The sequence below is a fragment of the Onychostoma macrolepis genome, chromosome 25 (genome assembly GCF_012432095.1).
Source record: "Onychostoma macrolepis isolate SWU-2019 chromosome 25, ASM1243209v1, whole genome shotgun sequence".
In the NCBI taxonomy this organism is placed as follows: Eukaryota; Metazoa; Chordata; class Actinopteri; order Cypriniformes; family Cyprinidae; genus Onychostoma; species Onychostoma macrolepis.
The window spans coordinates 19,184,819-19,200,248 of NC_081179.1; the positions used below are offsets into that span (position 1 = coordinate 19,184,819).

At 39.6% G+C, this 15,430-nt stretch overlaps 1 protein-coding gene across 4 annotated transcripts in view; it reads left to right on the forward strand.

Annotated features, from left to right (window-relative positions):
- abcc8 (ATP-binding cassette, sub-family C (CFTR/MRP), member 8) overlaps nt 1–15,430 on the forward strand; it is a 71,779-nt gene that overhangs the window by 21,287 nt on the left and 35,062 nt on the right. For all 4 annotated transcript variants that reach the window (XR_009269391.1, XM_058767603.1, XM_058767604.1 and 1 more), the window contains 6 exons: nt 453–587; nt 787–949; nt 10,385–10,425; nt 10,509–10,654; nt 12,895–13,000; nt 15,254–15,370. Coding sequence is in view for 3 of the 4 variants with exons in the window: in XM_058767603.1 (XP_058623586.1) it covers nt 453–587; nt 787–949; nt 10,385–10,425; nt 10,509–10,654; nt 12,895–13,000; nt 15,254–15,370 (708 nt within the window). In the remaining variant the exon portion in view is untranslated. The remainder of the gene's footprint in view (nt 1–452; nt 588–786; nt 950–10,384; nt 10,426–10,508; nt 10,655–12,894; nt 13,001–15,253; nt 15,371–15,430) is intronic.

Genomic DNA, 15,430 nt, shown 5'->3' on the forward strand with positions numbered 1-15,430 from the left:
CTCAACACTTGAGTTTAATTGAACACATTTACCGAATGATAATATTTCATAATATCAAAAGTTTTAACCTATATATAAATGATGCTGTGAAAATAAAATAAAATTGATTTTTTAATGCATTACTCTTTTAATGGAATATATACCTGTATTGTAAATAAATATATTGGCATATGGGGTATATAGGATATATTGTGAATAAATAAGACACAGTATAAAAGACAAGTAATTAATAATACAAAAATATGGATTGTCTGTGAAAATACAGCTTCTTTTTATTTTATGAAGCGGGATCAAGATACTTTGGGATCCTTGGCATCGAAAATGATGCAAACCCTGCACTAAGCTTCCCTCATCATAAAAATACTGGGGAGTTTGCCATAAACCTTATCTATATCACTGACTTTTAACAAAAGTGCTACAATGAAAAGATAACATTTTCCTCTTGGTTTCAGATCATAGTAGGAATCATCCTCCTTTACTACCTCCTGGGAATAAGTGCCTTGATAGGGGCCACGGTCATCACCCTCCTGGCTCCGGTGCAGTACTTTGTGGCTACCAAGTTATCAGATGCACAAAAAAGCACATTGGTGAGCTCCTTTAACTTGTTTGGTGTCTTAAGTAACTGTGCACATATAGATTTTGTTCAAGTACAGATGACATTTGTACAGGAAAGCCAGAGCTTGTCCAAACAATACACCTGTCAAATATTGAGCTCAAATAAGACCCAGGATATTTGTGGGGCCTCTAGCATTTTTGCTAATGTATAATTTATGTATCTACGCTCAGGAATATTCCAGCGAGCGGCTGAAGAAGACTAATGAATTGCTGCGGGGCATCAAGCTCTTGAAGCTGTACGCCTGGGAGCACATCTTCTGCTCGAGTGTGGAGGAGACCCGGGGCAAAGAGCTCACCAGCCTGCAGAACTTTGCCCTCTACACCTCCATATCCAGTAAGACGCCTCAGATTTCACTGTTACCTCAGATAATAATAAGTTAGACTGAGAGCAACCATCCATGTTAGGGTCGGGTTTGAGATGTCATGTAGGGTAAGGTGATATTATATTACTGAGATGTCAGAGGGTTCTTAGTACTAAAGCAAAAGTAACACCTATTTTTCTGTAAATATTGGTTAAAACTGTGCAATAGCAGCTCACACTCTCAATTGTTTTAGCAGCAATTTTGGCAGGAACATAAAATGCGAGTCTCCCAGCTGGCCAAATTCACACAGCATTATGAGTTATCACTGCCTACAGGCATCACAGCAAACGGTGTTGGACCAAATGTAGCAGTTTTATTTTAGATAATTATCAAGTGTAAAATTGCAAAGTCCAAAATAATAATTCCAATTAATATTTAATATTTTACAAATAAAAATGTAAAAGAAAATGTAAAAATAGTTGTTATTAGTTTATAGTTTTTATTTATTTTTTTATATTTTTTTCAAATGCTGTGTGTGTGTGTTATATTCATGGGTTTCAGTCACGTGGCTTTTTTTGTCACGGACGCCATCTTTAGGAAGTTGCGTACTAATGCGTAGCCTCTCCTTGGTTATCGTAAACCAAATTAACACTTCGCCAACAAAGAAAAACATTGTTTTTTTGTTGTTGTTGTTTTTTATTTGATTTGATAACGTTACCTAACCAAAACATTTACTTTAACTATAATTATATAGATTAGAATACATACATAACATGACTTAACAAATTTAGGTAACACTTTATTTTAAGGTGTCATAATACAGAGTAATTACCTAATTAAGTACTTAGTAGTAGCCGTTGTACTTACATGAAATAAAATGTACTTACCATGTAACTAAGTTATGGAATAGCCTGTACTTACAGTTTGTAATTATGTACATGTAATAGGCAGCTACTGTTACACAAATATTTAACAGGCCGAGTCTGTTACACAGCTACTTGTACACTTAAGTACAATCTTTGATACACTTTATTTTAAGTAGCTTATGCCTGTGTAATAATCTGTAGTTTTAATGTAATTAGAAAGGTATTACATGTACTTAAGCTGCGTACTGGTGGGTTAAATCAAACTAAGGTGCAGCTGGATAAGGTGAATAGTATTATGAAGTACACTTAAGTACAGTCTTGATACACTTTATTTTAAGTAGCTTATGTTTGTGTAATATTATGTAATTGTAATGTAATTAGAAAGGTATTACATGTATTTTAGCTGTGCACTGGTGGGTTAAATAAAATTAAGGTGCAGCTGGATAAGGTGAATAGTATTATGAAGTACACTTAAGTACAGTATTGATACACTTTATTTTAAGTAGCTTATGTCTGTGTACTTACATTTATAATTACGTTGTATAAAGTCTGCAACACATATGTAACAATCTTTTGGTTACATAAGTAGCTGTGTGTTACGGGACTGACGAGACGTGAGACGTGCGGATCCATGTGCAAGCTTTTATTGAAGAGAGACGTGGTCATAACAGGCAGGGTCAAACAATGGCAGACAGGTATATCAGAGGTAATGCAAAGACTAATCCAAAACAGGCGTGGGTCATACGACGGCGAACAGTATCCAAAGGGGTGAGACAGGAGAGGTAATCCAAAACGTCAGCGATAGTCCAGGCAGGGGAAAACACAATCCGACAAAGGCAAGGCTAGGCGAGGCAAGGTAAGACTGGGAAAACTAACGGGGTTCTGTAGGGCAGTGATAAAGCATGCAATACTCTGCAGTGACGGAAGGAAAGTCCAGGGTTGAAATAGAGTGTGTGATTAGTGAGAGCGGTGTGTGCAATCAGTGCAATTGTAATATGTGACAGCTGTGTGATCTGTGCGATGGATGATGGTGAGTGAGTGACCTCTGGTGGTGAGTGAATGGAAGTACAGACCAGATTCGTGACAGAACCCCCCCCCCAAAGAGCGGCTTCCAGACGCTCCACACAGTCTATAATCCAGGAGGGAGGTGGAGCGGAGGCGGAACAGGGGGAGGGATGGAGGACCAGGTCCCTGTGGAAGCGGAGTGACCGGGAACCAAGGCAGAGCCGGCAGAGCAGGAAGCCAGGGCAGAGTGGACGGGATGGGAGCCCTCCAGGGCGAAACAGACGGGACTGAAGCCCACTAGGGCGGAGCAGAAGACCACCAGAGCCAGACAGCAGACCACCACGGCCGCGCAGATAGAGCAGGATCCCACCAGGGCGGAGCAGAAGACCACCAGAGCCAGAGAGTGGACCACCACAGCGGAGCAGACGGAACAGGTGGAGCAGAAGACCACCAGAGCGGAGCAGACGGACCCGAAGACCACCACGGTGGAGCAGATAGAGCAGGAGCCCACCACGACGGATCAGGAACCCACAGCAGAGCCTGGGACCTAGGGAGAACGGAGACATAAAAAGGGGAGAGAACATGGACCCAAGGACCGAGGCAGGGAACACAGAAAGTTCAATGAAGGCCTCCATAGCCGTGACAGGACAGAACGAGAGTTCGTTGACGACCTCCATAGCCGTGACAGGACAGAACGAGAGTTCGTTGACGGCCTCCATAGCCATGACAGGACAGAACGAGAGTTCACAGATGGATACCGCTGACACCTCTGGAGGTTCTGCAGCAGTTGCAGCCACCTCTGGGGGTTCTACAGCAGTAAACTCAGGACACAAGGAGAGTTTAGTAACGGTCTTTTCGACCACAACACAACAGGTTGAGAGTACATTACTGAGCGTCACCACCATACAAGGGGCTGAGGTGAGCCCTGCCGCTTCTGAAGGTTCTGCAGCATGTGCCACCACCTCTGGAGAAGCTGTGGCAGCAGCCGCCACCTCAGACAGTGCTGCGGTGGTGTACGCCGCCCAAACACAACATAAAGCGATCCCCATCATGGGAAGCACTTCAGACAGGGGAATCAGTTCAGCAACAGTAGGGCTAGAGTGAGTGGGTTTGGGGATACCAGCTGCGCGTGCAGACACCAGCGGTGAATCCCTCAGACTGGATATCAGACTGGGATAATGAAAGACTGACCTTGATGATCTGGGTGTGTCAGCGGAGACGTGACCCGACTCTGGAAGGTCAGCGGAGATGTGACCCGACTCTGGAAGGTCAGCGGAGACGTGACCCGACTCTGGAAGGTCAGCTGTGACTTGGCTTGGTTCTTTAAGATCAACTGTGGCTTGATTTAGCTCATGAAGATCAGCTGTGACTTGGCTTGACTCCTGAAGATCAGCTAGAACATGACGGGGTGTTGTTGTGGCCGCCATTTTGTGAACGGGCTCCGCTGTCGCCGCCATTTTGTGAGCGTGCTCCTGCACGGTTGCGATCATACAATTGAGTGAGGTGTTCGCGTTCCTCTGCGACACCCACAGTGAACGATGAATCAACAGTCAATAGAGCATAGTCCATAAAATCACTTAAAGACGAACGGGGACCCTCACGAATTAATCGCGATTTGAGCGGCTGGTTAATGCCCTCGCAAAAGAAGTCTATGAGTACACAGTCCGGCAGATCAGAAAAATAGGCTACATCTTAATACTCTTGTATATAATCCTCGAGCGATCGCACTCCCTGCTCGAGGGTTAATAACAGTCTTGCAGTATCCATACCTGGCCAATATCCACACGAAAAGCCGCTGGATCCTTGTGCGGCCGAGTATTCTGTTACGGGACTGACGAGACGTGAGACGTGCGGATCCATGTGCAAGCTTTTATTGAAGAGAGACGTGGTCATAACAGGCAGGGTCAAACAATGGCAGATAGGTATATCAGAGGTAATGCAAAGACTAATCCAAAACGGGCGTGGGTAATACGACGGCGAACAGTATCCAAAGGGGCGAGACAGGAGAGGTAATCCAAAACGTCAGCGATAGTCCAGGCAGGGGAAAACACAATCCGACAAAGGCAAGGCTAGGCAAGGCAAGGCAAGACTAGGAAAACTAACGGGGCTCTGTAGGGCAGCGATAAAGCATACAATACTCGGCAGTGACGGAAGGAAAGTCCAGGGTTGAAATAGAGTGTGTGATTAGTGAGAGCCGTGTGTGCAATCAGTGCAATTGTAATATGTGACAGCTGTGTGATCTGTGCGATGGATGATGGTGAGTGAGTGACCTCTGGTGGTGAGTGAATGGAAGTACAGACCAGATTCGTGACACTGTGTAACAGACATGATCTGCTCATGGAAATGCGTCAAAGTTGGGCCAAGCTCAGTTTTCTTCTAAAATTTTTAATGAAAATATCCAGTATTTTTTATTAAAGAATGCTAAATATTTTAATAAATAGAGGTAAGAAATATAACCTTTAACAAACATCCAAAGCACTGAAAAGTACAATCAAGAGCTGCTGGCTTTTTGTGTCTTTGACAGTGCTGCTCTTTAAAGGCTCTCTGATTTAAGCCAAGGTTACACCACAGAGTCCTCATTTCTCTCTCTCTCTCATCTCTTATCGCTGCGTTTTTGCAACATTAGCAATATTGAAGAAGGACTGTGTTGCTCAGCAGGAGAATATCCTGCATGCGGTGCTGCAAAGAGACTTCAGGTTAATGTATCATTCAGTCTGAATCGCTGTTTTCTTCCCTCTTGAGTTTACTGCAGAGGATTCAAAAGATCCACAGGTTTTGGATTCAAAAGTTCCACAGGTTTCAATTCTTCATTACTTACTCGTTAATGAACAACAACTATAGGTGAAAGAATCATAAACTCAGGAAATATAGCAGGAGGCCAAACGAGAACACCAACAGCCTTCCAGCTTCAGCAGAAAATGGGCAAAGAACCTGTCAGACAGCAAGCTCAGTTGTAGAAGAAAGTCCAGCAGCAGTGTGAATTACAGCGATAGCAGTGAAATATCTGATAGCCTGATGATATTTTGATGATACTTTGATGATACTTTTATCCGACAGACCCTGTGTAGGTATTAAGGTGAAAAAACATCTTGTCTCTGAACTGAACTTGTCAAACCTTTGTTGGCTCAAATGAAACTTAGTTGTAATGTTTCTGGCTGCCATCAATCCTTCCAGCACATAAAGCTCACAGCAGAGTAATGCTCATGTCAGCAGATATGGCTGCAGGTCATTTCTTCTCTATGTTCCGCTCAGTGTATGTTGGTTTAGAGGCAATGGAGAAAACTGTTCAGCAGCAATCCTGCTCTGAGGCGAGAGATGGTGATAGTAACTACAGTTTCTGGTTAAATGTCAGGGATGCTTCATTTGATATAGAACAAAAATCCCATTAATTTTCTTTGTAGAAATATAGATTTTTTTAACAATTCCTTTGAAATCTTTTAAGACAGAAACACCATGAGCTCCAAGGTTATTAATAGCCGGCAGTGACCACCTACTCCCATGAAGCTTTGTGAATTGATTGATTGACTCAAGACGCTCTTCCTAGACTCTAAGCTTTTTATGTGTTCCATATACTTATATATCATTAGTTTGAAGTAAATTTAAAATATATTTTTATATGTATATAAAATATAAAAATTTGTTTTCATAATAAGTTTGAGGTCAGCAAGTAATTTGTTTTTTATTCAGCAGTGATGCTTTATATTGATCAAAAGTAACAGTAAAGATATTTATAATTCATAAAAAAAAATTCTAATAAAATTTACATTTTCTATTTATCAAACCTGAAAAAATGCATCATGATAAAAATATTAAGCAGAACAACCGTTTTTTAACATTGATAATAACAGTTATTATAGTTAACTAAAACCATAAAACACCATAAAAAAAACTTGAAATAAAATGAACTTTTTATATTATTTATCTATTTTTACAAACTAAATAAATATTTTTTTTAAATCTTGTTTTATTTCAGCTAGTTTCCAAAGCAACATTTCTTGTTTTCTTTTAGTTTATCTTAATGTACTGAAATAACTAAAATTGAAACTATATATATACAAAATATCCAAGATATTAGTAAAAGCTATAATAGTGTTAGTAACCCTGAATAATATTTTTGAGCAGCAAATCAGAATATTAGAATGATTTCTGACGGATCATGTGACACTGAAGACTGGAGTAATGATGCTGAAAATACAGGTTTGATCAGAGAAATATATTACAATTTAAATATATTAAATTTTAAAATATATTCAAATAGAAAATAGTTATTTGAAATTGTAATTTTACTGTATTTACTGTTTTTACTGTATATTTGATCAAATGCATGCAGCCTGCAGAGATTCTTTCAAAAACATAAAAAATCGTTCATTTTGAACGTTAGTGTATATATAAGTGCTTTCAGTAGCTGTCAGAGTGCTAAAGTGAAAGACACCATTCTGTCAGGAATATCTGGATAGAATTGGGTCAACAACACGTGTAAGTGAATCTGAAGCATCTCAAGAAATAGTAGGCAGCTCTGAGTCAATTAAGGCCGGTGCAGGAATGTGTTTGCTTGTTAACGTGCGTTATCTGTGTGAAATACCTCTGAGATTTGTAGTTATCAGCTATGAAGGATTGCAGGGATTGTAGGGGTTTAAACTGGTCCACAGAGTACTAATTAAAATCTAAACAGACATTCATGAGTTATGAATGCAGTCAAGTCTCATTTGTCCACATTTAATGGAGTGTGAAGGTGTAAATTTGTGAAAACACACAATCAGATCTGTTCCTCAGCATAATGAGGATAATAATAGCTGCCAACAGCAATTATGTATCAGCAATTACTTAATAGCGTAAACAGCTATTTGCTGATTTACTATTGACCAACTTCATTAATTAGCAAGACTGAGGCATCTACTCATTCAATAATGTCAGCAGCCAGCTGGTAAACCAGTTCTGCAGATTCAGCATCCTTCAGCAATCAGCAGCTTCTTGAATGTGCTGAAGTTTCTTACACTGCTGAATGTAGGATTCACTCAGCTGTGGCACTTCCAACTCAAGCTGTTCACAAGAGTAAGTGCATTAATGGAATTGCTCTTTCCACTCTGTAGTTTGGAAGCTAGAAATTGAGTTTTCAGGGCTCAGAAATAAGGATTTTTTCCCTGCTGGCCCAGAACACACATACAGCCTGATCTCATGGCAATTCGTACATATTTTACGAGGTGGCTAATTCGTACGACCTCAAACGTACAAATTCATAAGTTTTTTGCTAAATCGTACGTATTTTACTAGTTGCACAATTCGTATGAATTTGTACGAATGACCTACACCTAACCCTGCTCCTAAACCTACCCGTCACTGGGGTATAGACAAATCGTAAAAAATCGTACGAATTAGCCACCTCGTACAAAATGAACGAATTGGTCGTGAGATAGCGTTGAAAATATCTGCATTTTTCATAAAATGGCGTTTTCCTGACAGTTTTTTTTCTTCAACATTTTTTTTTTGGACAAAAATAGATAATTTACCAAAATAAAATTTAATACGAGGAAATTATACATATACATATTATATGAATATGTGATAATGAGCACGCATAAATATGCCATAATGAGTGTTCAAAATCATCCAGAACATATTAAAAAAGTTAATATGTGCGGATTAACGCACAGGCTTGCCTAGGCTGTATCATGCTTGAAAAATGTGGTCTCTATTTGCACTCTGAATATTGAGAGTAGGCTAGCCTACTTTGATTATGGAAGGCATTCAATTAAGAGGTCAAACGTTCTAGAAGCTCATAATTCATGTAGCCTACAGTTCTAAGGTCTGAAGAGACTCACATGAAATCATACAGCAGAGAAGCCAGTCAGTTGAGTTTGTGTCAAAACATTTTACAGTGCTTGAGTGTTGTTGGCTTTTACTGCATATGATAATCCATACTCAGAAAGTAAAACTGAAATTACATTTATCACAAAACGATTAGTTAAAACAAATCAAAATGCACCTTCAGACTATTTTTCAAGTTATGTATTTGGTCATTGAGAATTTTTTAAAATAATGTGTAAAAAATGCCTCATCGTCTCGTTCTCGTGAACCCAATCTTGTGTCTCGTCTCGTCTCGTCTCTTGGGCTAAGTGTCGGCGTTAATGATAATCAAACAACAAAAGACGAGGAGAAAATCGCTCCCTGCTCTTGACAGAATAGCATTTGTAGCTTTTATAAGAATTTATATAGTGAACATTGTGCCCTACCATCACATTTACATCTAACCAATAAATAAATTACTACTAGAGCACAAAATTGTTTACAAGAGCACCTTTTAATTTCTTCATTGATCTAGTCACTTGATTCTGCTCACAAAATGCATCAGATTTATGCATTTAAATTTAAAATGAACAAAATTTTCTTACGGGGGGCATACCCCCAGAACCCCTTAGAGGAACCAATGTGCACCCACCACAGTCTCACAAAATAGAGGAAACACTGTAGGATTGGCTGTCTCAATGTGTGTGTGTGTGTGTGTGTGTGTGTGTGTGTGTATGCCAGTTCACCTCACTATTTGCGTGTGGACCATGCATGGCACTAAATCCATTTCTGCAGTAAATAATGGTTAAGCGTAATGGTTAAAGGGGGCTCGCACAAAGAGCAGCCTAGGGACCCCTAACCACCTTAATCCACCCCTGGTTTTGCCCCTCTAGGGAAATTAGTTCTCTACAGCAACATTTAATTTAGCAGTGAAATCTGCTCTCAGAGCTGTAAAAGCTGGACAAGTACTTGTCTGAATGTAGAAAGTCCTCTGAGCTTTGGATCCGGGATAATGGCGAAATCTATCACGCTTATGAGTGACTGCTGAGCCATGGGCCTTTGCTTATAACACTGGTGCATCATTGTCAGTGTTCATAAACAGGTTGTAATGAAATCACTTGCTCACCTGGACACTGGAGGAATGGTAGAGGAGCTCTACTACATCTCAATATGTCTTGACTATATAGTGGACATATACAGTATGTAATGCTGTATATTCTACTGGGAAACTACTAGGTACTTTTCTATCAAGTGACAGCACATGGACACATGGATAGATGAAGGAGAAGAAAGAAATTTGTATTGTAGGTCCTTTCCTGATCTTCGATGCGTCTTTCCCACTCGATCTCAGGACGTTTTCCTGGTTCGTAGGTTCCCGGTCCCAGTAGGTAAGATTCCCCCCTTTCGCGGACGAGCCCCCAAATTGTTCGAATAAAACAATAAAAACCGAGATCTGAAATCAGGTTGGGTTGTACAGCCAGAGAGTCATGGGTACCCGGGAGTCCATTATGAGATCAAGACAGGAGTGTCAAGTTCAATCAGAGCTCAACTTTATTAGGCAGAACGAATGGGTATATATAGGAAAGCAGAAGTACATTATTGTGCAACATAAGATCACACTATGTGCAGATATCCGGATATGGAAGTTTGTCTATTTGGTGACAGGCCAAAGTGTAGGTCTTATCTGAAACAGCAAACTAAGCAGAAAACAGCAAAATCAGCAAACACAGCATTTTTGATCTAAGGGCACAGAGTGTTTCCTAAAATCTCACACTGAACATTTGCATCTTTTTTTTTTTTTTGTCTTCACAGTATTCATGAACACAGCCATTCCCATCGCAGCAGTTCTCGTTGTAAGTATAAAACATTAGGTCTGTTTTTTCTTGAAAGTATAAGCACATACAGAAGTTGAAAAGCTCCCGTGTGTTTGTTTCAGACGTTCGTGGCTCATGTTCATCTGTCGGATGATGCAGATCTGTCCCCCGCTGTGGCCTTCGCCTCTCTCTCGCTCTTCCACATCCTGGTCACTCCTCTCTTCCTGCTGTCCAGTGTAGTGCGCTCCACTGTCAAAGCCCTGGTCAGGTCAGTTACAAACCACTGATGCGGGATAAAATCATGTTAAATATTAAGGATTGTATAAAAAAAATTATAAATTAATAGCAGCAAACTTTTACAATGCAAAGTCTGACATATGAAATGATAGTTGAAATGAGGATTTAAAAAATATATATATATACATACATATATATATATATATATATATATATATATATATAATTCTTGGGGAAATGCATATGCGTTTTTGTTTCCACATTGGGGGAAAAATAAATAAATAAATTACTAATTGCAACTTTGGTAGCAATTTACGTAAAGCCTTTATGCATTATAAAGATTTATTAAAGGGTATAATGCAATATTATTATTCATAATGTGCATTGTAATATATTATATCTTTTCGTTAATAATTATAACCAAATTTAAAATGCATAGTGTAACAATGAATTGATAAGTGTTGTAATGTATTTACTGTGGTTATTCATGAGACTGTACAATGCATTATAAGGTGCATTACAAGGCATAATTAATACATTAAAACTACTTTTATAATGCATTATACATAAAAGCTTTAAGTAAAGTGTTGCCTCAACTTTTTATCTCACAATTCTCACCTTTTTCCTCACAATTCTGCAAATTTCAAGATATAAACTCATAATTGGGAGAACAAATATCAGAATTGTGAGATAAAAGTCACAATTTTATTCCATGATGAAGACAAAACAAATTGTGAAAATTCAGAGTTTATATTATGCAATTCAGACTTGTGAGTTTATGTTATATTTAAATATGTATTTATTTATTTTTATTTATATATTAATTATCTTTTTATTATTCCATGGCCTGTCTGAATACTCGATTATGATTGGCTGGCAGGTATGCATTAAAACCATTTAATCAGTTTAAAGTCAGTTTAATCACCGTTCCATATTAATGCGCTGCTTTAATTGATGCACACAAACCAACACACATCATTCGCATACACACACACACACAGAGAGAGAGAGAGAGAGAGAGGTGGTAAACTCGCTATTTTTGAAGTAAGTAAACTAAACACAGCTTGATTGTTTGTAGAGAGACGTACAGATGCAGGTAATGCACACACAGTTGCATCTCTCTCTCTCTCTCAATAATTAATTGAAATACTTTCTATAATTCACTCAAATAAATGTGATCTTACCACACTATTTCATCTCTGTGTATGATTTGAAGCTGGCAGAATGCTAGCGCTAACAAGCCTTAACTGACGAAAATAACGTCATTTTTACCCATTCCGGTCAAATATCGCGCTGCAACGAGCAATACTAGTTTTAACTTGTCTTGGCAAATGACCATGGAATAAGCGGGATAATCAACAGCTAGCCATGCATTAAAGTATTTTAAATGCACCTCCGCTTTGCGTCGGGTGGTTCTTTGCCTTAATCTGCTAGTGGTGTTTTGTGATAGCAGTCGCTCTGCATATGACAGTGATTTACAGCCAACAACGCAGGTCCAGGATTTACAGGTTTTAATTAACCAACCAGGGATATAATGAATTGTGAACTGTGTGTTTCTCATGTCAATGTGTGATAAATCACGTCAGATCAGCCGTGCGCTGCTTCTCTTCTCATCGCAGATTCACTCTCCTGTGAAGAAGAAATGTGTGTCTGTGAGCCTCAGGTTCAGTCTCATCAACCCAACCATGTGGAATACATTTAGAGAGGGAAGGCTGTATTTATAGTGTTCACGCAGGTCATAGATCAGTGCTGTCTGGAAAGCACACCACATGTGCCACCGCTATCAATATATGATATGAAAGAAATCAACTGGCCGCTAGTGATCAACATTTTTCATGATAGCATCAGCTGTTTCCAGTGACTTTACAATATTTATCTATTTGCAACAAAACACTCTAGACTAGAGAATAAAATGCGTCTGTCTGACGTCTCTAAGTCTTGTTTCTCTCTGGATTTATTTCTTGCATGTTGGGCCATGGTAGTATTTCAGACTGGAATTGAATGGCAAGCAATAGGCAGTGCAGGTTTTCTCAGAAAGACTGATTTCCTTTTCAGTGAATAGAGCTATACTGTGATAATTGCATAACTCAGTGTGTGATATTATTGGTTACAGAGAAGTATATACTTTAGTCCTGTTTTATTCTGTAGTCACAATGCCACCAAACTGGAGTTATTTCATGATATTTGAGCAAATAATTGGCATATAAGTAGAAAGTCCAGTTGTAGTGTTTGAATATGGAATGACATACTGTATTGTTTTCTTCTGGCCAGTGTTCAGAAGCTCAGCGAGTTTTTCTCCTGTGACGAGATTGGAGATGAACAGGAGCCCAGAGCGACTGTCCTGCCCAATTCAAGCAATCACAAGTATCAAGCCCTGGTAAGTCAAGTCAGTTTACCGTAAACATTTATTCACATCAAGAACGAAAGAAATGGCAGAAGAAATGTAACACCGTGACCCAAAAGCTTGTTAAGAAACAAATATTTTTTTGTTGTTGTTTTTTATGTCTTTATTGAATTAATGAAAACAATGTATTATAATTCAATTTAAAAAATGCATGAATGGAAATGTGACCTTTTAAAAAAAACTTGTTTAATAAATATACTGCTCAAAAAAATTAAAGGAACACTTTGAAAACACATCAGATCTCAATGGGTTAGAATATCATCCTGGACATCTACAGTATACTGATATGGACTGGGTAATATATAGGAACGCAAGGATGCCACATCGTTTGATGGAAATGAAAATTATCAACCCACAGAGGGCTGAATTCAAGCTGAAAACACCCTGAAAATCAAAGAGAAAAAATTATGCAGCAGGCTTGTCCATTTTGCTGAAATTTCATTTCAGCAACTCAAAATGGTACTCATGAGTTTGTATGGCCCCCTTGTGCTTGTATGCATGTCTGACAACGTCGGGGCATGCTCCTAATGAGACGACGGATGGTGTCCTGGTTTGTTTCCTCCCAGATCTGGGCCAGGGCATCACTGAGCTCCTGGACAGTCTGAGGTGCAACCTGGTGGCGAAACATAATGTCCCAGAGGTGTTCTATTGGATTTAGGTCAGGCGAGCGTGGGGGCCATTCAATGGTATCAATTCCTTCATCCTCCAGGAACTGCCTGCGTACTCTCGCCACACGCTGCACCAGGAGGAACCCGGGACCAACTGCACCAGCAATGTCTGACAATGAGTCCAAGGATTTCATCCCGATACCTAATAGCAGTCAGTGTGCCATTGTCTAGCCTGTAGAGGTCTGTGCGTGCCCCTGTGGATATGCCTCCCCAGACCATCACTGACCCACCACCAAACCGTTCATGCTGAACAATATTACAGGCAGCATAACGTTCTCCAAGGCATCTCCAGACCCTTTCACGTGAAAAGCACAGGGCACCAGTGGTGAACCTGGCAATTCTGGTGTTCAATGGCAAATGCCTCCATGGTGCCGGGCTGTGAACACAGGGCCCACTAGACGATGTCCCTCATGAAGTCTGTTTTTGTCTGTTTGGTCAGAGACATTCACAACAGTGGCCTGCTGAGGTCCTTTTGTAGGGCTCTGGCAGTGCTCATCCTGGTCCTCCTTGCACAAAGCAGAAGATACCAGTCCTGCTGATGGGTTAAGGACCTTCTACGGCCCTGTCCAGCTCTCCTATAGTAACTGCCTGTCTCCTGGAATCTCCTCCATGCTCTTGAGATTGTGCTGGGAGAAACAGCAAACCTTCTGGCAATGACACGTATTGATGTGCCATCCTGGAGGAGTTGGATTGCCAGTGCAACCTCTGTAGGGTCCAGGTATCGCCTCATGCTACCAGTTGTGACGCTGAGCCTAGCCAAATGCAAAACTAGTGAAAAACAGTCAGAAAAGATGAGTAGGGAAAAAAGTGTCAGTGGCCTCCACCTGTAAAACCATTCCTGTTTTGGGGGTCGTCTCATTGTTGTCCATCTAGTGCACCTGGTGTTAATTTCATTAACACCAAATCAGCTGAAACTGATTAACAACCCCCTCTGCTACTTAACTGACCAGATCAATATCCCAGGAGTTTAATTGAATTGATGCTATACTCTGATTAAAAAGTGTTCCTTTAAGTATTTTTGAGCAGTGTAGAAAATAAAAAATAATAAAAAATAAATACATTATTTTTATTAATTCAATAAATATGTAAATTAAAAAGTGACCTTGTATCTGCAATTGATGTGAATAAATAAATTTAAAACAAACAAACAAACAAACAATCAAACATATAATAAATTACTTACAATTATTTACATTTTTTTTTTTTTTTTCATGGAATGGTCTGACATCTAGTCTGAATTTGTATTATTATTGTTATATGGAAAAAAAGTTGTGGATACATTTTCATATATGAATAGGCCCACAGAAATGCATTATTTTGATTAAAAGTCAAATTCTAGTTTTTGATATGAATAGGCCTTAAGGCTTATGCTGCCACACTTTCACTAATCCACCCATAGAGATCGCAATATCGTGTTATTTTTATTCATGACTGTGACTATACATTATTTATGGTTGTAATATCACAGTACTGGTTGGCATGGAGAGTTTAGCACTGTTAAAGAGGCTGTTCACGCCGAGTTTCATCAGATATGTTGTTTTTCTCACCTTTGATAAAGCCTCTGAAGGTGGTGAACCGTAAGCGACCCATCAGAGACGACTGGAACAGCTTCGCCCTTCAGAGCGAGCAGGAGGATGAGCCGCTGGCGGTGGAGGATGAAGATATCTGCATCAAGGTGAGACTGCAGGCTATTTCTGTACACGGGCAGTAAACAGGAAACTGAGCACCCATTATG